General features: G+C 47.7%; 1 protein-coding gene and 2 pseudogenes across 2 annotated transcripts; all 3 read left to right on the top strand.

Moving 5' to 3' along the window:
• Positions 1–3301: 3301 nt before the first annotated feature.
• Positions 3302–7091, top strand: LOC147442714 (S-adenosylmethionine decarboxylase proenzyme-like). Of its 2 annotated transcripts, none has more exons than XM_086528795.1 (3): positions 3302–3605; positions 3839–3990; positions 4317–7091. In XM_086528795.1, exon 3 carries the CDS (start codon positions 4401–4403, stop codon positions 6291–6293), a length of 1893 nt encoding a protein of 630 aa, XP_086384921.1. In that variant the 5' UTR covers positions 3302–3605; positions 3839–3990; positions 4317–4400; the 3' UTR covers positions 6294–7091. The 2 variants fall into 2 exon arrangements, with proteins under 2 accessions (XP_086384921.1, XP_086384920.1); XM_086528794.1 differs by having other exon boundaries at positions 3303–3605; positions 4320–7091.
• Positions 7092–8103: 1012 nt separating this feature from the next.
• LOC147442715 (uncharacterized) lies at positions 8104–8986 on the top strand (annotated as a pseudogene).
• A 6673-nt stretch (positions 8987–15659) lies between these two features.
• Positions 15660–16832, top strand: LOC147442716 (uncharacterized; annotated as a pseudogene).
• Positions 16833–20582: the final 3750 nt, after the last annotated feature.

Here is a 20582-nt window from a genome sequence, read left to right on the forward strand (position 1 = left end):
AATGTAAGTAAAAAATAGTAGAACACGTACAAGTTAACACTTCTCGCACCTGCTTGGTTCTATGAATGATGATCGTGATCATTCATTCCGTTGCATACGAGAGTTATCAAGCACATCCTCAATAACTACTCTACTTCATGCTGTCAAGGGCCTTGCCGAAAGACATGTTATTGAGAATCTTGCAAGTGCTCAATAGTGAAAAAGATAGCTTAGTTCGTCGCCCGCAGTTTAGCAAGTTGTATAGGCATAGAAGTGACCTTGCACGAAATGCAGATAGAGTTAGAGCCATGCGTGTGTAAGCTGTGCTACGCAGTTTAGCAAGTTGTATAGGCATAGAAGTGACCTTGCATGGAATGCAGATAGAGTTAGAGCCATGCGCGTGTAAGCTATGCTATTGCCAAGAAAGTCAATGGCCAATGTAAGCTATTATCAAACCCTGCTTGATCAAAGCAACCTTTGCTTGACAAGTTGGTGTAGTGAAAATTCATGTGGTGGTCGACATGGAATTCAACTCATAGCTGTGGATGTCCATTATGCTTCATGTACCTATATTGCCTACCCCTTAGCAAGCTACAATGGCTTTGACATACTTATGTATCCAATGCATAAAGAGATAGGGATCCATGTCCCTGGAACCTTGGTTGTAATCCCTGTTAGAAGCGACTTGTCGAGTAGGATACCATACTGAAAACATAAAATCACCAATAAACTATTGCACAAACAAAGCGTACCTGAGTTATGCAATATTGGGTGCAGACACTTCAAAATGCCTGTCGGCTTCTTGAAGTATAATAATGAGTCGGCCCTACCAAATATCTTTACTGTACAAGTGATAAGCCTGACCAGTACTTACCATACTGCAATTAAATAACTGACCAACTATTGCTCAGAGTCGGCCCTGCCGAATACCAATTATTGCTGACGATTCGTGATTTTCGTCGTCTCGAGTAAAATCCCAATGTTGCACATCATGTCATTCCTGTCTGGCTCGTGCAAGCTCCATGGCTTAGGTAGAAGGATGTTTGCAAACATATTTGCCAAAACTGCCCCAAGTTTGCCACCTGATGCCTCATTCTCGTCTCGTAGCTTCCCGACCTTGTCGGGCATATAGCTTGTGCATTTGAAGTTCCTTGAATGTCGATGCCTAATTGACGTACAAACCTGCCATAAAAACCGTTATGTGGTTCTGCTGCAACAAGTGCGGCAATTAACTCTGCTTCACGGGGTGTGCATGCACCCCAAGCAAAAGTTTCTTTTTTTAAAACAAAAAATTACAAAAAAATTGACTTTGGGCCTTGAACGCCCGCCTGTGGGAAATCAAAAACAGGCTATGGCGTCGACAGCCTATGCAGGTGACAGGGAAGAACCAGGGCGCTTTGCACAACTTGCATGGGGTCGATGCAGTGACGAAAAACCTGCCCGACTGCAGCACGAATCCAACGGATGTGACCATGCAAAATTTGGAGCGGGTAGTACCGTTCGTCTTCCTTCACAAGGCCTCGTGCCCACGTTGTGTCGGTTTCGACTTGCTCGGTTTTGCAGGGACCGCTTCCCACAGCCATGCACACAACCTTGCAACTCGTGTCCTCCATAGACTTCCTCGGTTATGCAGGGACCGCTTCCCACAGCCATGCACACAGCCTTGCAACTTGTGTCCTCCATAGCCTTCCTCCAAAACAAAAGTCATGCTTCGCCATGCGAATCATCCCGAACGCGCGAGAGAGAGAGAGAGAGAGAGAGAGAGAGAGAGAGAGAGAGAGAGAGAGAGAGAGAGAGAGAGAACTTTATGCGAGACCTCCATCTCCCCTCGTCCATAGCTCCCCCCTTCCTCCTCCCACCTCGCTTTGATACCAGCGAAAGGGCAAGGGGATTGGAACATGCTAATCTCCACCGAGCCATGCCCTATATAGGCCCTTGGCCTGCTAAATATAGGGACCCCCTTGACTGCATGTCCATCCTGGCCCTTGGCCGTGATTGGTCCTACCCTTGTTCTGACATTAGCATGTTGGACAAGTTGCTTCTGTTGCAAAAACTAGGGAAATCCCTCCACTTTATAGCGGCTGTAGTGTGAGGATGAGGCTCTCTTAGATTTGTAGCCACTCAGTGGGACCTAGGTTTTGAGTTCTTTCAACCACATGGTGGGACGGGGCTCTAAGTAGTTTTCCCTTAAAAATCATGGTAAAGAAAATGGTTTTTTTTATAAAATCACTGTGGGCCTGTAGCCTCATATTGACTAGTTACAAACCTACGTTACCTACCTTAATAAGGTGAAAAATTAATCTAGTCAACATAATAACGTTAAAAACTACTACATGGAGTCAATTATCCCGAATGGGGAAGAAAGTTTCGGGGAGCGGCATGATGATGCTGGTTTACAGGGCATCCAGAGTGAGACGGCATGTGGCGGGGCATGCGCAGAAATGATGTACCCATCGCACACGCATTTTGTGAGCCCTAGAAAATTAATAATTTTGCATTCCTCTGGTCCTCTGGAGGCCTATAATTATTTTTGGCCCCCACAAAAATGTTTATTATTTATTTTTCACCCCTTCTGCATCATGGGTTGTATCGATGGCTATTATGATAGGGCACACGATGCGTCCATCATATAGTGTGCTGGAGTGACACGTAAGATCAATTTGCAGTGCTGTCTGCATACGTGGCAGACCAAGGCAAAAGAAAAAAGGTCGCTGTGCTGGCTAGAAGCTACTTGGAGATAGAGGTATGGTGAGAGCGAGGAGTACAGGGCTGTGCATCTAAGTAGTAAGGACGACATGGGTGGGAGGTGTTTTTAGTGACGACGTGGTTGTGCCAGGTCAAGCGCTGACTCAGTATAATCCACTCGGGAGTGGGAAGTGGGTACAACAGCAGGAGAGCTCACAGTCACTCAGTGACAGTCAGTGCGGTAGAGAGAAGAGAGAGAATCAAGAGAAAAGAGAGAGAAATCTCTTTCCGCTCTCTGCGGAGCCTGCTGGAGCAGCCAAGCTGGGCAGCTGGTCGAGCCTCTCTCTAAAATGTCGGGGAGATAGCCTATATAGTCGAAGCACTTGTCCCCTTGAGCCGGGCTTGAGGCTTGGGCCCTTGCGCTCTCTCTCTCTCTACATAATGTCAATGCATAATGCATCTCGTTCTCTCTCTCTCTCTCTCTCTCTCTCTCTCTGTTAGCGATGTTTCACACGTGACTCGGAAAGCATGCGCGCGTGCTCCATACCTTCATTTCCAAAAAGCCTAAATATGGTCCAGCTTTTCCTCTTTTTAACCCACCTGCCCCCCGCAGTTTAATTGGGGATAGATTTGTTTAGGCTTTTACTGGCATATAAAAGGACCTCCCTTCCTCAGACAAGTTCTCATGTCTTCTCTTTCAACCTTAAGACTTTGGCTCCCATTACACACACACACATACACACAGACAAACACATACAAAGTTCAAACCCCATCTCCATCTTACCCCCTCTCCCCTGTTCAGACCTTTGTCAGCATGTGAGAATCCACCTCCACTCACCTAGTCATTCTCTTGCATTTGCAACTTGATTTTGAGGATGCCATCCCCTTAATATAGCCAAGGACTTACTGTAGCTCATAGTCCTTAAAACCTGCCAAAGAGGGTACGTTCTTGTGTGCTGCAAGTGTGGGTTGTGTGTGTATATATCTGTTCATGAATGGGTACATGCGTCCGCGAGAGCGCGCCGTATCAAACCCCTCATATGCTTTTCCTTTTGTAAAGAATGGCTTCTTGATTGTTCTACTATCTTGTACATACACATCTATATGGCTAGATTTTGGTGGTTTGACCCATACAATCTTTGCTAAAGTGCTGCTTTTTGTTGCAAATGCTCAGAAACCAAGCTTGATGAAAAGATGGGATTAAGTGCTTCACTCAAGGCTAATCATCTAATAGGGATATATGGGACACCCGCACTCGGCTACAAGATAGAAGATGTGCGGCCACGCGGAGACATCGAGAGGTTCCATTCCCCAGCATACAGCAATGTAAGTTTGCTCAAAGTGTGATTAACGTCAGGATTAATGCCCATTTTGGCCTGATAGGTCTCACATCATAGAGAAATTTATATTGTTTGAAGAGGACCTAGGCTCAAGGATGGCAAAGGGAAACTTTAATGAGAAGTGTGGTCCTGACTCTCCATATCTATATGTATGCTTTTATGAGGTTAAGGTTAAAGCTTCAAAGAACACCATTAATTTGTGTATGTCAGGCTGTGCTTTGTGTCAAATTGGTTGCAAATCTTCATAATCTGGCTATAAGAGCTCTACCAAGATAGGTCTCATGACAAGGCTTTTATGGGGTTTAATGTCAGCAGTACATGCGACAGCCATCCTAATGCGACATAGCCGGAAAACACAAGAGGAGACAATTATACTCTGATAATCAACGTACCAGGATGGGGGCAGATTTGCAAGAGGAAAATCCTTGGGGGTTTGAAGGGTTTGAAAAAAGGCTAGAGGTTGAGTTTGAAGGAGGAAGAGGAGGTTGTGCACAGTTAAATAGCAATGGTGGTTTGAGATCCTTGAGCAGATATCATTTGGATGCGATGTTAAAAGCTGCAGAATGTACCATTGTGAGTGAGCAACACAACCAGTATTTCGACGCATATGTGCTTTCGGAGTCCAGCCTTTTCGTGTATCCGCGACGGCTAATTCTGAAGACATGTGGCAGGACGCGACTGCTTGATGCGGTTCCTGTCATACTTTGTCATGCATCTTCACTTTCTCTGCAGGCAAGGCGTTGCAAGTATTCACGTGGCACTTTCATCTTCCCTGATGCACAGCCATTTCCCTACACCTCCTTCAATGAAGAGGTTCGCATTCTTGACGAGCTTTTTGCACCCATGCTAGTGGGGGGGAGTCGGTCGGCACATATGCTAGATGGGGATCCTGACTCAGGGAGCAGCGGCTGGCATATCTATACTGCCATGGCAGCAAGCAAGGATGCTCCCACTTTTGAAAACGTACATTTGTCAACAGTGGGGGCCTCCTTATCGTCGTCCCACACACATCCCTCAAAAAGCTTAGTAGCAGGGCAAGAAGAGTATACTCCCATCACAAAGGTGGGCAGGGGAGCAGTGGATCATTGTATGAAGGCATCTTCAACTCTTGGTGAAAGCTTTCCCAACACATACACTGTTGAGATGTGCATGACCCATCTGCACCCATCATCTGCTTTGCATTTCATGAATCCCTCCGGCACAAAATCTGGTGCCGACATGACTAGCCTCTCAGGCATTTCCTCCCTTCTTCCGAATGCTCTCATCTCAGATTTTGCCTTCTCTCCTTGCGGCTACTCCATGAATGGTTTGGAGAATGATGCACTTTCCACCATTCACATCACCCCTGAAGAAGGGCACAGCTATGCGAGCTTCGAGATCATGGGCTATGATCCGTCTTCGCTGAACCTACAGGCTCTTGTTAACTGTGTTGTTGCATGCTTCAAGCCAGGCTCTATGGTCATGTCCATCCATACATCTGCCGGCAATGGGCACGGTGAGCCGAAGAGTAAATGCAATTCGTGGTGCACATCACAGGTGGTTCCCCAAGGTTATGTGTGCAAGAATTCTGTGAGGCAAGAACTGGCCGGAAACGGCATTGTAGTGTTTCACACATTCAGGAGGAAGAGGAGCTCTGTCGAGGAAGAGTTTGGTATGATGCCAAAAGCATTGTGTTTTCATGCCAATATAACCAATGCACCAATGGCGGTGGACGAGGGTCTTGTCAGCGATCAAGTGGTAGTGCGGTGCATGCATGAAAAAGGCGGAAGCAAAGCCATGTATGAGCTTGAGGACAGGGCTAGTGTGGAGATGGATGACACTTGCCATACACCCAACACACACTTTACATACTCTCCTTGTGATCAAGTCTTTCCTCTTAGTCTTTTGCCCACTAAAAGAGTGCCTTATGAGGGGCTCAAAACCATTCAATCAATGAGCTCATGCGACGGCTCGGTGATGTTTACTGTTGTAGACTCTGAGCTGGAGCTTTTTCAGTTGCAAAAGTGCCACCCAACCGCGAAAGTGATATTGCAGCTACGGCCAGAGAGCGAAGGAGGCTGCCATGCTGGTTTGAGTCCAAATGTTGAAGAGCTGATAAGAAAGAGCAAGAGGTTGGGACTAGAAGTTGTTGGCATTGCTGTGGATGTAGGGGTGGAGCCATGGGGGCCGCCGGGTGTGGGGACATACAAGAAGGGGGCAATCATAAGGGCAGCAAGCAGAGTGTGCATGAATGCAAAGGCACTAGGGTTGCCTCATCTCAAGCTACTTGCAATGGGGCAGTGTGCATAAGGATTTGTGATGTGAATGCACATGTTCAATATATTACTTCCATTTACAGTTTTTAGGTTGTGATGCTTATCTACTATGGTGGTGGTGAGTGTTAGTGTCGACATCTTCATGGGACCCTATCTACATAATTTTAGCAAAGAATGCTATGCTTTAACATCTTTATCGAAGACAGAAGACGGCCAGCAAAAGATTCAAGTTACTCTGTGCTAAGAGTATAGGCTTACGCTCAAGCTGGAAGAGATGGGCGTATGGGTCGAGCGAAGCTTCAAGTCTTGATAAACTTTATGCTAAGAATCGTAGTTAATAGGCTTATGCTCAAAGCTGGAAGAGATGGGCAAATGACCTTTTGAAGTGGGGAAGGGAGGAGGGAAACTCAGTAAGCCATGGCTAAGATGCTCTAATAGTACACTCTCTCTCTCTTTCTGTCTCTCTCAAAAGACATACATACACACAAAGGTAATCAATTCTACATTGAAGTACACATTGTGATCCCAAAGAGAGACAGAGAGAGATAGCATTCGCTCATATACATACACATGGACTCCACTCTCCCCCCATAGCCACGCAGAGCCATGGAATATGAGTAAGAATATCCCTTTTGTACTAGTGATATTCCTTTTAGTAGAAGTGGGAACCTAGTCACTCCCTTTTACACTTCCTGTGTACTCCGGGCCCTTTTGTAAAATGAGAATAAAGCTATGACCACCAAGATTTTGGATTTTGTCATCTTTGGGCTACAGATCTTAACTTCTTGCAATGCGGCAAAGGAGAGATACACGCATGCTTGCCTTTGACTTTTATTCGATTGGAGGGGAGGCGGGCTCCATCTTTTGTTTTTTGTTTTTTTTCTTGTCTTCATTTTTGTGCTACAAACGCAGTTCACATTGCACAAGGGCCACAAGGCTTATTAACCAAATGAAAATGCGTGCTTCTAAGTGCCGCCATACGCGGAAGATATAGTTCCCAACATGGGGTAAGAACCCAAATTCCCGGACGCCCCACCTTGTAAGGTCTGACGAGACCCCATTATAAACACAATCTCTGGACTAGTAAAAGTACAAGCAAAAGTGGAGTGGGTTGCTCGTTGACCCTCGAGACTATTTGCCTCCGATGGTGACAAGCCCATTTGATGTCATCGACGGTGCGCGAGTGGGGCGCGGGGAGCGAGGGCATCTCGATCGGACACGTGGCGAGTCGAATGGTGGCGCGGGGGCGGGGTTGTCCGTTGCAAGACGTAAACCTGAGCTCATCGGGGGGTTGCAGAGTGCCGACGTGGTGGGATGGCAAGGCAGGCCACGGTGGACGAGGTGGGGTTGGATGAAGTGATTTCAAAAATGTAAGATTGAGGGTTGTGGAGGTAGTTACACCGTGGTACTACGAAGGTTCTCCATGCATGTTCTGCAAGGGCGCGTGGGAAGAGCATTGAGGGATTGCCATCGCAAGCTTTCTCCCCCCCTCTCTTGAATGGCACAAACGCAAGCAAGTATAGCCAATGATGGTGCAATGCGCCATGGCTTTGTGTCGATGCAACTCTCCTCTCCCCATCCTCTTCTGAAAGAGCTCGCCACTTTTGAGCTCTGGAGTGCCAAGCTACATTCGTCATGAAGAATCGACATCTCTCCATAGCCACCCTCGATTGAGCTCTTTCATTGTAAACACGGGTATGTTAGGGTATTGCGATGCAAAATGGGAGAAATTTGATTCTATCAATAGGGCAGAGGATCTTCTTGCCATGGCTTCATGATTGAATAGTTGGGGAGAGGTGGGAAAGTCTTTGTAAACCCGGGCAAGACAGAGAATAAGGGCGACAATGGAAAAAATGTATTGTCATTGGGATTTGAATGAACTCCCAGCCTTTGAGCAACAGCCACAGTGGATAGACTCTTCAAACCAGATGCTTGGGTGACAAGGTTCTCTTGATATGTATCAAATTTATAGCACCTCTTATAAGGAGATGGATGGGGGAGACTCTTGTGATAGCCACGAAATGCAAGATTTGTTTGAAATGGCTCAACAACCATGCCTAGATGCTTTTGCATTTACATCTAATCGATGTTTTGCCTTTGATTGACAAGCATACAGCTTGATGATTGCTTCCATACAAAAAGGGCAAGGACCGACCATAAATTCTCTCAAAATAGTGGACAAACGGGGCCTCTTGGACTTGAGAAAATGGTGACGAATCCAAGCATCATCACACATGGTCACCGATGAAGGTGATATGTATCTTGTCAATAGCACTGGAAAGAGGATTCCATGTATAGAAGATTGGGAAAGGATTGTGTTTTCATGCCACACAAGTGAACATCTTGATTGGACTGCAACCAGGACAACAATCGCAGAAACATGGTGCACCAACATTAGGATGCATGGTATTTCACTTGAATTTGGAAAGGAGGTCCTTGACCTTTGCTCTTGTGCTACAGTTTCAGCTTTGGAGGATAGACATAAGCAGACACGGGATGTGACACAGTGCCTGGGTTTACATGACAGGGGTGAGAGTGCTAGCAAGAGTGACATGTGTATTGAGCAGCACACATTGGCCTTTGCTGATGTTCAAAAAACATTAGATAATGTAGTTGTCAACCACAAAGCTAAATTGGTTAAGACTAAATTGGGCAGTACAAACAGAATGGAAATTTGTGTGCCATTGATGGGGCGAAGCACGAACAAACGGTGAGGAGTGTCGGTGACTCCGCACATCCAAGAAGTGTAGATGCCCCTTCATGGTTTCCAAGACATGACATAGAGAAGGTCACCATATGGGTATTTGGAGGTCACAAAGGGCATGTTCCAGGGTCGTTGAGTGATCTATGTCACCTTTCTGTGCATCCTATGGTGAAGAAGCGATGCATGGGGTTGACACGCCCAATTGCAACGCCCTCCCGTCGTCCCCTTCTTACGCCACAACAATAGACACAGATGGAGGCTCCAGCTTCGCCACAGAGGGACTCGCCAGAAGCCCCCTCGCCTGACCCCGCTGTGCCCACCATTCGACTTGCTCTCTCGCCTACAGAGCAAGCGAGCCTTGCCGCAGAGGTAGAGCGATTGCAGGCGACCTCGGTCATCTGCAAGATTCTCGGCACCCGACCTAGCAGAGGAGAGCTGCGAGACCTTCTCCAAGCCCGCCTTCTCGCAAAGGTGGGAAAGATTTTGGATGTCCAGATTCTTGGACGGGGTTACTATCAGATCGAGTTTGAGTCCTCCGAGATGGCGTCCAAGGTCATAGCTATGAGTCCATTGGCCATTCAAGCATCACGTGCCCACTTTCGACAGTGGAAACATGGTTTTGACCCAGCTTCGGATGTTCTAGTAGAGGAGGCAGACATCCCCATCCTAGTCTGCTTTCCGGGTTTACGGAGGGAGTACCTACCACTTCTTTCCAGGATCGGTTCCGCCATTGGGACTGTCTTGGAGACACCTCGCACGGTAGCATCAATAGCTGCCAAGGTGGCTGGCATTCCCTCAGTTCGAGTTTTGGTTAGAGATACCCACACGTTCCCGAAGGTTATCCTTTTACCTCGGGTGAGTGGGGGTTGGTTTCGACAGAGTGTGGAGTACGCGGGCCTCCCGAACTAGTGCTTCATTTGCCGACAGATGGGCCATCTAGCGAAGGCTTGTCCACGGAGGAGGCCGCGACCTGCACCACAGCCTCAGCCCCAGCCTGCCAGGGCTGGCCCGCAGCCACAGCCAGCGGCACATCGTGCAGATGCAGAGCCACCCTTCGAGCCTGGGGCTCTAGCGGAGGAGGGGTGGTAGCAGGCCCGTGGCCGCCGACGCAAGGGGCCACAGTGTCAGCCTGTCACTCAGAGTGGCCCTCAGGTGCCTACTCAGCAGCAGTGGGTTCCCACGAGGAACCGTTTTGGTCCTCTTGAGCAGGAGGAGATCCCTACGCCAGCCCCCACCTCCGCTTCTCCCTCGACAGCCGCTCCCTCCCCAGAGTTCCCCCCCTGTGCCTCATCCTCCCCACCTTCTGCTCCCGTCGCCTCTCCACCTCGCCCCTTTACCTCTGTCGCCCCATCCCGCCCCTCTTCTCCTCCACTCTCCCCAGCTCCTTCTCCCTCCCTTCCTGCTCTAGTTCCTCAGTCAGGTCAGGAGACTGATCCCTCTCTGGCGGCTAGGAGATCTCTTGGCAGTGCCTTTGCCGCGAGTCGCCTAGCGAGAGAGGGTCAGCCCTTCTTGCGGCCCCCTCTGCAGATTCAGACATCCTCCCTTGCAGTCATCCCTCGTGACATCCGACGCCGCTGGGACTTCTTCGACTACGGGTTCACTCGTTTTCTCGGCGATTCCGCAGTAGACCATGAGGCAGCCTGTTTCAAGGTCCATGTTTTGTTCCTCGCCGCTAGGGGGACAGAGGCCCTAGACTCAACAGTTGGTTTCTCCTTCCCCGCAGGCCATTGTGGGCAGAGGGATTATTGTGCCAGGCAGGGCTCAGTGGATTACTATGCAGGTTCAGGGTGGCCTTGTGGGCTTCCGGAACATCTATGCGCCCAATGTGGCGAGTGCACGTATAGAGTTTTGGTCACAGATTGTTGAGTCTTTGCCGCAGGTCGATCATTGGTGTGTAGGAGGAGACTTCAACATGTTGGAGGACCCTTCTGACACGATTAGTGGCAGCCATGCTACTGTGCATGGAGTCGAGTTGGCAGCTTGGGAGAGGTTTTGTATGACCTTGAGGGTCTCGGATACATGGCAGCACTCTGGTTTTGTGAGGCTCCCAGACAGTCTTGCCTTCTCTAGATCGGACCGCAGAGTGGGAGGAGTGAATCTATCGCGGATAGATCGCTTCTACACTAGTGACCACTTCAGTGACTTGGGGGGTTCAGTGGGCATCCTGGCAGGGACTTCCTTCTCGGACCATGCTCCAGTGATCCTCTTGGTGGCAAACAGGCAGAGGATTGGGAGCACGATGCTTCACATCCCAGAGAGGGTCTTGTTGGACTCAGCACTCAGAGAGAGGGTAGAGGCTCTTTGGACAGAGGGCATGGACAGCCAGGTCTCACCTGCAGATAGAGTGGCCTCAGGCCTAGCTCAGCTTAGCCACTTTTTTCTTCAAGAGTCTCTGGCTCGCCGGGCTGCAGCGAGGGAGGCAGAGCAACGTCTCAGACAAGGCATTGCTTCACTATAGAGGATGTAGGAGCAGCATCCAGACAGTCCATGGTTGGAGGAGCAGTTACAGCAGGCTCCACAGGAGCTTGCTAGCACAGAGGAGAGGCGTCATGAGTTTGCCTTTCACCGACAGGCGTCTCAGTGGACTCAGGTGGGTGACAGAGTGACTGGTGCCTTTTTTGAGACAGTGGGACCTTGGCACTCGCATGCCAAGGTCATTCAGTTGAGGAGGCCCGATCGGTCAGTTGCTTGTGAGCCCGAGGATATGCGTGCAGTTGCTACTGACTTTTACCGCGAGTTACTATCGACTGAGCCTCAGTCAGAGCGGCAAGATGCATGCAGGGAGCAGGTTTGGGCACATATACCATGTCTTGTGACAGAGGAGATGCACCAGAGGCTTGAGATGCCGCTTCATCTTGAGGAGCTACACACAGCTCTTAGGGCCCTCCCTCGTGGTAGCTGTCCAAGTGAGGATGGGTTGACTCCCAGCTTTTTCTTGGAGTACTGGCACCTGCTTGACCCAGATCTTTGTAGTGCTTTTCAGTACATTTTGCACACAGGGTGATGCCTGACAGCATGAGTGAGGGCCTGATCTATCTCATTCCCAAGGAGGGTGGCTCCTTGGATGAGATTCGACAATGGCGCCCCATTACCATCCTTAACTCAGCCTACAAAATTCTTGCCAAGGCTCTGAGTTTGAGGATTCAGCCACTTTTAGAGAGCCTTATACATGGGACTCAGACAGGTCTTGTCAAGGAACGCAGTATCCTTGACAACATCTTTACTTTCTGGGAGGCCTTTGCCCTGGCACGGCTCCGTGGTGAGGACCTTGTGATTCTTCTTCTTGATTTTGAGAAGGCATACGACCGAGTTGACTGGGACTTTCTAGAGGGCACTCTCAGTAGGATGGGCTTCTCAGATGCTTGGATCAGGGGGTGTCAGCTTTGTACAGACAGGCTCACAGTCAGGTGCTTTTGGCAGGGGGGAGAGGTGAGCGCTTCATGCTCACATGCTCGGTCAGACAGGGTTGTCCTCTTGCCCCCTTTCTCTTTCTGTTCTATGCGGAGGTGATAAGCAGATTTTTGGTGTCACAGCAGGTTGGGCCTCGGGGCTTAGCACTCCCTATTCGGGGAGAGGAGCTACTGGATGCTGAGTTTGCTGATGACTCAGCCTTGTACTTAGATGGCCAGGAGGCCAATCTTCACAGATGTGAGCAGGCTTTGGAGACCTTCTGTTGTGCATCAGGTGCACTGATCAACTGGAGAAAGACAGTGGCTTTCTCGGTTGGTAGTGCTCCTGTGCCCGATTGGATGCCAGGAGAGGGTTTCAGGTGGATTCCCCCAGGGACTGCAGTTCGGTACTTGGGTTGTCAGGTTGGTTTAGACTTGTCTCCCGAGCAGCAGATTGCTCCTCTTCTCCTGTCCATTAGGAGAAAGCTGTTACATTGGAGCTCAACACGACTTTCGCTGGCTGGCAGAGTAGTAGTTGCCAACCAGGTGCTGTTGGCGACTATGTGGTACATCACTTTCTGCTGGATCTTCTCGAGTTCTTGTATCAGCCAGGTAGAGAGGCTGATCAGGAACTTCCTTTGGTCAGGACGTGACATTCAGATGGCCCGAGCCAAGGTGGCTTGGTCGGTCATCACGCTTCCTTGTTCTCAGGGAGGGCTTGGGATCATTGATCCAGCACAGCAGAGCAGAGCCCTTCTAGGGAAGTTCATAGTCAGAGGACTTCTTCCAGGTGAGGAGCCCTGGAAGGAGTTCTTGTTGCAGAGGCTTCGTGCCAGGGTGTCTCAATCAGGAGGCCCTTGGCAACCTTCGACCAGATGGATCTTTACAGAGATGCGCCGAGTTGGTTTGAGCAGGAGACTGGAGGACCGCTTCGCTGTGAGTTTGCTTCGTTCTTGGGAGCTCTTGCGGCGTGGCCTGGAGTAGCGACAGCCGATGTGCAAGGAGGAGCACCTACGGCAGCCCCTCGTCTAGAACCCCATGGTTAGCACTCAGAGAGGCCACTTGGTTGGTAGTCGGCCTCATGTTTCCTGGGGTCCAATGGCAGCAGGTCGAGCGCGCTCTCTAGGTGACTGGCTAGAGTTCATAGGTTTGTCAGAGGAGGTGCAGGGTTTCCAGCTGCAAGGGATGAGAGGGGTGCAGAGCATGTGTCAGGACATCTCAGAGTCAATTCCAGCTGAGTGGCTCACGCCTCTCGAGCCACTAGCACCCCGGTGGATGGGAGCCTTCACACGACTGGAGGTTCTCATTTCAGTCAGGGCCTGCTCAGAGACTGTCCCAGCCCTGTTCTTCGAGCTTCAGGGTGGGGGACGATTACAGCGAGTTGCAGTAGAGGCCTCGCAGGTAGCAGAGTGCTGTTTTCAGAGGATCCGAGTTGTGGGCATCTGTGGGAGGACTTGCGTCATTGACCCTGACCCAGCAGCTCTTGAGACTGGACACTGGAGGCTATGGGCTTGGGAGTGTTGGCCACTGGCACGAGTATAGTGGGATCCTGGTGAGTGGCTCTGGAGAGACCCCTTCTCTTCTGCAGACCACCCAGGAGTCCCCTTCTTTCAGTACACTGTTCGGCTTGGACGTCATATACTTGCAGCACAAAGAGAGGCCCCCCCGCTGCAGCACGTCATTGGCAGGAGGAGGGCCTCACAGGCGAGTTCTTGGCAGCCTTTTGGCAGAGGCTGTGGGACTCCAGACAGCCGAGGCGCGTCACTTTGTTTCAGTGGCTGGTTGCACACAGAGCTACAACAATAGGAAGCTGGCTTGTGCATAGTGGTCTCTCAGCCGCATGTGCAGCCTGTGACCAATTGGTGGAGAGTCAGCGTCATTGTCTTTGGGACTTCCCTCGGCCCAGCAGGTGTGGCTACGAGTTCTTCGGCTGATGCCTACTCTCTCCACGGCTAGACAATACACTTGGGGGGCAGCGGCTTGGTCCACTCTCACGGGCCCGACACTTCAGTTTGAGCTATCTTCCACCAGCAGGATGATAGTGATACAGGGGGGGTGTCCTACACTCCAGCCTGCTACAGAGCTTACTCCACAGGAGTGGTGCAATGAGAGAGAGGACTGTTGGGAGATCATCAGTGGCCTGACATTGTGGTTCATTTGGCAGGCCCGCTGTTTCCGCAGTTTTGAGGCCCGCTCTGTGCCGCCAGCAGAGACTGTTCGTGACTTCTGGCTAGAGCTGATCCATACTCTCAGAGGACAGCTTGAGGGACTACAAGGCAGCTCCGACCGCATGCGGGAGCGCCACGAGGCTTTCCTTCGACTGTGGCACCCTGGGCCTTTCTATACCATTGTCCAGGGTGTGCTTAGATGGCACTACCGACCACCTGTGTGGCTTTTCCCTTCTCCCATCCCTTGATTTAGCCTCATTGTATATATGTTGTTCTTTCATTGGGAGAGTCTCCCCATCATGCTTGTTGTAGCCCTCTCTTGCAGAGGTGGTTGTAGCCCTATGGACAACTTTCATTAACTAATAGAAGGATCTTTTTCTCGGGAAAAGAAAGAAGCGATGCATGGAGGATTTGTTTGATGTCGGTATATGTCGCCATGTTGCAAGGATGAGTGTATCTAAAGAAGCCATCCACATCAACATGGTATCTCTTGTAGGGAAAGTATCCTATAGGTTCTTCATGATTCCAAAGGAAATCTAGATGATGTCCTACAAATTGCGCGTCGAAGGTAGTGACCTTTCTGTGGTTTTACTTTTTGTGAATTAAAATGCAGCTGAAGTTTACACTTGACCGGGTTTATATGTTGCCTGCCTGGGTTTATACTTACCTATGTTAACCATATTCATTACTGTAGGAAGGCTTGGAAGTGATGACTGGTCATCAATGTATAGAGAGGCTCTTAAGTTGAAAGAGCAACAAGGTGCTACACTGTCAGCCCTACAACCCTGATGCACTTGAGGAGACAAATCGACCCTTCATTCTAGTTATCCAAGACGATTGGACGCTTCACATTTGTATGCGTTTCTCAAGAAATGGTTCCTGGGCACTAGACTCAAGCTTCAAGACAAATGTATTTGGCATGCCCCTGTGGTACCAAATCGGCATGGTGTGGGATTACCTTTGTGGTTCATGTTATGAACATGTGATGTAGGAACTAGCCAGGAAAAAGTCGAAGTCGCCTTGAAGCACCTACTTCCACTAGTGCGTCCAAAGGCTTGCTTATGTTTCTTTGCCTCTCCATTTTTCATGCTTATGATTGTCTCCCCCCTCCTCACGTGTTCTTGCAGGTCCCCAAAGAAATGCACGACCATATGTATGGTGCAATGGAGAGTATGATGCAATGCTCGACGGAAGAAGAGTTCGACTCGAAGTACAAAGAACTTCTTCGGGGATGCTCGGAGCATGATAACATTCTAAGATACATTAGCAATGAATGGGCTGCAAAGACATGCACTTGGCGTCGATTGTCGCCAAAGTTTGGCCGGATCTTCCCTCTTGGGCACGTTGACATCACGAACTTGGTGGAGAGACTTTGGCAGTACATAAAGACCTTGTTGGATGCACGGATCAATCGATCATCCTTGAACTTGTTGCATGCCCTTATTGGCGATTCAATCACAAAGACGCAGATGGGTGGTAATGCTGTAAAGTTCTTTAGACAAAAACAGGAGTTTGGTAATGCCCCTCTGTTTTTTGTATGCCATGGTTTACCTTTTGCCATTGCGTGGGTTTACATTTGGAGTAATAGTGTCTTTATACTGCAATTTGAGCAATTGTGTCCTTTTTTATACTTGCATGGGTTTACATTCTGAGTAACTTTGTCGTTATATTGCATTATGAGTATTTGTGTCTGTGGTTTACCTCCTTGCCTGGGTTTACATTATGAGTAACTGTGTCCTTGGTTTAGTTCCTTGACTAGGTTTCCACTCTGAGTAACTGTATTTTTATCCTGCATTCTGGGTAACCAATGTGTCTTTGGTTTATGTCCTTGCCTGGGTTTACAATCTTAGTAACTGATTTTTTATACTACCTTTCCTTTTGTAGTTGACTCAGGTAAACACAACATGTATGGGAATGACAAGGGACAAACAAAACGCTTGTCGGGTGGAGAACAAATGCTTTGCAGATATGTAAGTGACCCATCAACCGTTGAAGTGATTGAGGAAGCGGCCCTCCTTTTCAAGATGTTGAGTATGTCATGCCATGAGATTTGGTATCATGCTAGCTTGCAATCCTCTTATTGTGATTGTGCAGATTGGGCAAGCATGTGCAAGCACCTGTATGACATGCGACTAGTAGTAAGAGACTTCTTTCCTCATCTGTGCCATATTCTCTCAATCGTTGACACAGCGAGGGAAATGGCGATGGAGAATACACAAGTGGACATTGGCTCCATAATTGAACGGCCTGATGAGCCTCCCAATGACATGGCAACGGTCCCTTTCGTTGCATATCCTCAACCAATGCATTGAATATTTGAAGAGTGTGTTAAATGAGATTGAGAAACGTATCCCATCTTGTGATGTGGTGCATGTACAATCATTGATAGGGCTGGTACAATCGGCTTATTCATGTCTTTCAGATGAAAGGGCTCCCAAGGAGATCTAAATTCCAGAGAAGGGAAGCATTTCATAATTTAGGGGCATGTGAAAGCCACCCAACTCGGGCATGGACAACGGAGAGTTGTAAATGATGAAACAATCACAACGGTGCCTATTTAAGTCTCGAGAGTAACGGCCAAGCTTAGGAAGAAACATCAAAGGGGCCAAAAGCGAGTGCACTTTGCAAAGAGAAATCGAGTGTATTGCCATCATTGTTGCACCAAGACCTTCTTGGTGGATCAAAGTGTGGAGTCATGCCAAACATACCAAGCGATATTGCCACTCACTTCATGACATGGGACATGAGTTACATGTGATGCTTTAATTGGTCGGAGAGTAGTCTTACGAGGACTCCAACTCTCATGAATGCCTCATTGCATCAGTGTCGTGTGGCTCAAACGAGGACAAAGAGCGTCCTTTCACAATGACTTTGGACACTGGACATAGCATTGAGAATGTGTGGGCATCAATGCATCACATTGTACTTTTGTGAAAAAATCTAAACTTTCTTGAGTCTCACTTTGTGCTTTTATTTAAATATTGGGATTTTTAAAGTTTTATGTAAATTTTTGTAAAGTTTTAAATAAACATTGTAAATTTTTTGAAACCAAAAGATGCAATGTTACCCGTGTTTGCTAGAACTTGTGTTTTTGTCTTAACTTTCCCTTTTGTGTGGACAATTATACATATGCCCTCAAAGAGAGAGAGAGAGAGAGAGAGAGAGAGAGAGAGAGAGAGAGTTTATCCTAATGAGGCTTTGTGTCCCTGGGTTTATGAAAGGCATAGGGGACTGGAACGTGTGATTCTCCTCCCAACCGTGTCCTATATAGACCCTCGGCCTGGCTAAATATAGGAACCCACTTAACGCACGTCCGTCCTAGCCCTTGGCCTTGCCCGGTCCTACCCTTGGCATGGCATTACTCCCCTCTTGGAGAAGCGTTTTAGTCCTCAAAAACAAAAGTGATGATATACTAATGTTTTCCACAGTGGCATCCTTCATGGATCCAGCTGTTTGCTTGATCAGAACACGGTTCAGTAGGAGGTTCAATGAAACCAAGAATACCATCTTGATTTTTCACATTGTTGTCCATTTGCAACCATCTTGTGTTACCGGTCCCTTTCCAATCATAGTGTGTAGACTCCATGTAGAATGCACATGAGCATGCTAAATGAGCTATCACAACAAAGATGTACGCGAAAGAGTACCACTTTCCATGAAAGTAACTTGCTGGCATAACTCATCAATAACAACCCCACTATAACTAGTGTTCAAGGTTCAGAACCTGACTTATACATGAAGAGACCAAACCTAGTTGCAAACGTGCTTTAACTTAAGGTAAGAAAACTCCAAGTAGAGCAATAAATGCTTACTAATTGGATTGCTTGGTGCTAATGTACACACTTTGCATATCCTTTATCACAAGATTACACTTTGTAATCTGTCTATCCCCTTGGATAATTGACAATACTGAGATGTTTTTCCCCATGGTTTACAAACAGTCTTCCCAAAGGACTGGTAAAAGGGGATCACAATATTGTACAACATTGCTGAGGAATCAACAATGCCTTGAATAACCATCGTGGTTAACTTGAAAGATCCACAAGCACCTAAACCGAGCCATGACCTCTATTGGTGATTGGTAGACCCAAAATTAATTTCATAGAGATACTGTACATAAAGTGAAAAATGCTTTATAGCACTAATGTGATGAATGTGCATGCCGCTCCAAATCATCTGTGCCAATACGTATGGCGAATTTGATGCTCTTAGCACACATTAAAGAGGAATGTAGATAGGTCTGAAAAGAAACTAAATACTGTTTGCTGCAATCAGTTGCAAGCCTTGCTGAAACGTTTGAACAATAATAGAAGGTGAAACATTAATCACTTCTAGGTACCTTTTCATTAACAACTCATAGCCTTGCTATATGCTAAGACAACCATCTGTAATTGAAGGAGTACGAGCGGAAGTGCGACGCGAGAGAGAGTGCGAGAAGAAGAGCACAACGATATGGTGAACTCGCTCTACTGTAATGTGTAGAGCATAGTGAGTTCTTATTAGGTTTTTACAAAAGAATATGTGTACATACCTGGCGGCCCGCCCACTTACCTAGGCGACCACATTGGGCTTTATACCCCAACAACCTCCCACTTAAAGTCCAATGTGGTACTTTAAGTGTGAGAGAAGCTACTATACAAGCTAATATACAAGAGATGTAGAGAAGTGATGTACTACCCTACACCTAACTGCTTGCGAAAATGCGCAAAGCTCTCTGAGGGAAGTCCTTTTGTAAGTAGATCAACAGGATTTTCTGAGGTGTGAACTTTGATAAGCTGAATTTGCTTATCCTCGAGCATTTCCCTGATGAAATGATACTTCACATCCACATGCTTTGTCTTTGAGTGATAAACTGGATTGCGAGCCAATTGTATAGCACTTTGACTATCACAATATAACACATGCATCTCTTCTTTGATTCCCAAATCTGTTACTATTCGATTAAGCCAAATTGATTCTTTGCATGCCTCTGATGCTGCAACATATTCAGCCTCTGTAGTAGACTGAGTAACACAATCTTGTAATCTAGAACTCCATGATACTGCTCCACCAGCCAACGTAAAGACATACCCTGACGTAGACCTTCGGTTGTCTAAGTCACCTGCATAATCTGAGTCTGTAAAACCCTTTACACTTAGCTCCTGACTCCCATAGCATATACGCATACTCTTTGTAGCTTTCAGGTATCTCAATATTCCTTTCACTGCCTCCCAATGTTTCTTGCCTGGGTTTGACATGTATCGACTTACTACTCCCACTGCAAATGCAATGTCTGGGCGAGTAGCAATCATTGCATACATCAAACTACCCACTGCAGACGCATATGGAATCTTATCCATTTCAGCCCGTTCTTCCTCAGACACAGGACAATCTTGTTTGCTAAGTTTCACATATGGTGGCAATGGAACACTCAATGCCTTTCCCTTCTCCATATTGAAACGTTGCAAAACCTTGTCAATATACTCTGTTTGAGATAACCAAATCAACTTCTTTGATCTGTCTCTCTCAATGCGCATACCAAGTATATGACTTGCCTCACCCATGTCTTTCATGTCAAACGATTTTGCCATCTTTGACTTCAAAGCTGAAATTTCTTCCAAGTGCTTGCCAGCAATCAACATGTCATCCACATACAAAATAAGGATCAGCCAACTACCATCCTTAGCCTTCTTTGTATATAGACAGTGATCGAACTCACTACGTTTGTAGCCTTGAGAAAGCATAAACTTGTGGAATTTATGGTACCATGCCCTCGGTGATTGTTTTAAGCCATAAAGACTCTTTAACAACTGGCATACCCAATCTTCCTTGCCTTTCTCAACAAACCCTTCTGGCTGCTGCATGTAAATTTCCACATCTAAATCACCATGCAAGAACGCTGTCTTGACATCCATTTGGTGCAACACCAAATCTAATATGGCAACCAATGCAAGAAAGCATCTCAATGTAGTCATCTTGACCACCTGAGAGAAGACTTCATCAAAGTCAATGCCTTGTTCTTGCTTAAAGCCCTTGGCAACAAGCCTTGCTTTGTACTTTGGCTGACTATCATGAGCGGTGAT

This window comes from Adiantum capillus-veneris, chromosome 14 (assembly GCF_014529385.1).
Source record: "Adiantum capillus-veneris isolate H3 chromosome 14, ASM1452938v2, whole genome shotgun sequence".
NCBI lineage: Eukaryota > Viridiplantae > Streptophyta > Polypodiopsida > Polypodiales > Pteridaceae > Adiantum > Adiantum capillus-veneris.

What these genes read in the sequence shown, in the direction of transcription:
- LOC147442714 (XM_086528795.1), top strand. Translation starts at nt 4,401, where the DNA reads ATGGGGGCAGATTTGCAAGAGGAAAATCCTTGGGGGTTTGAAGGGTTT.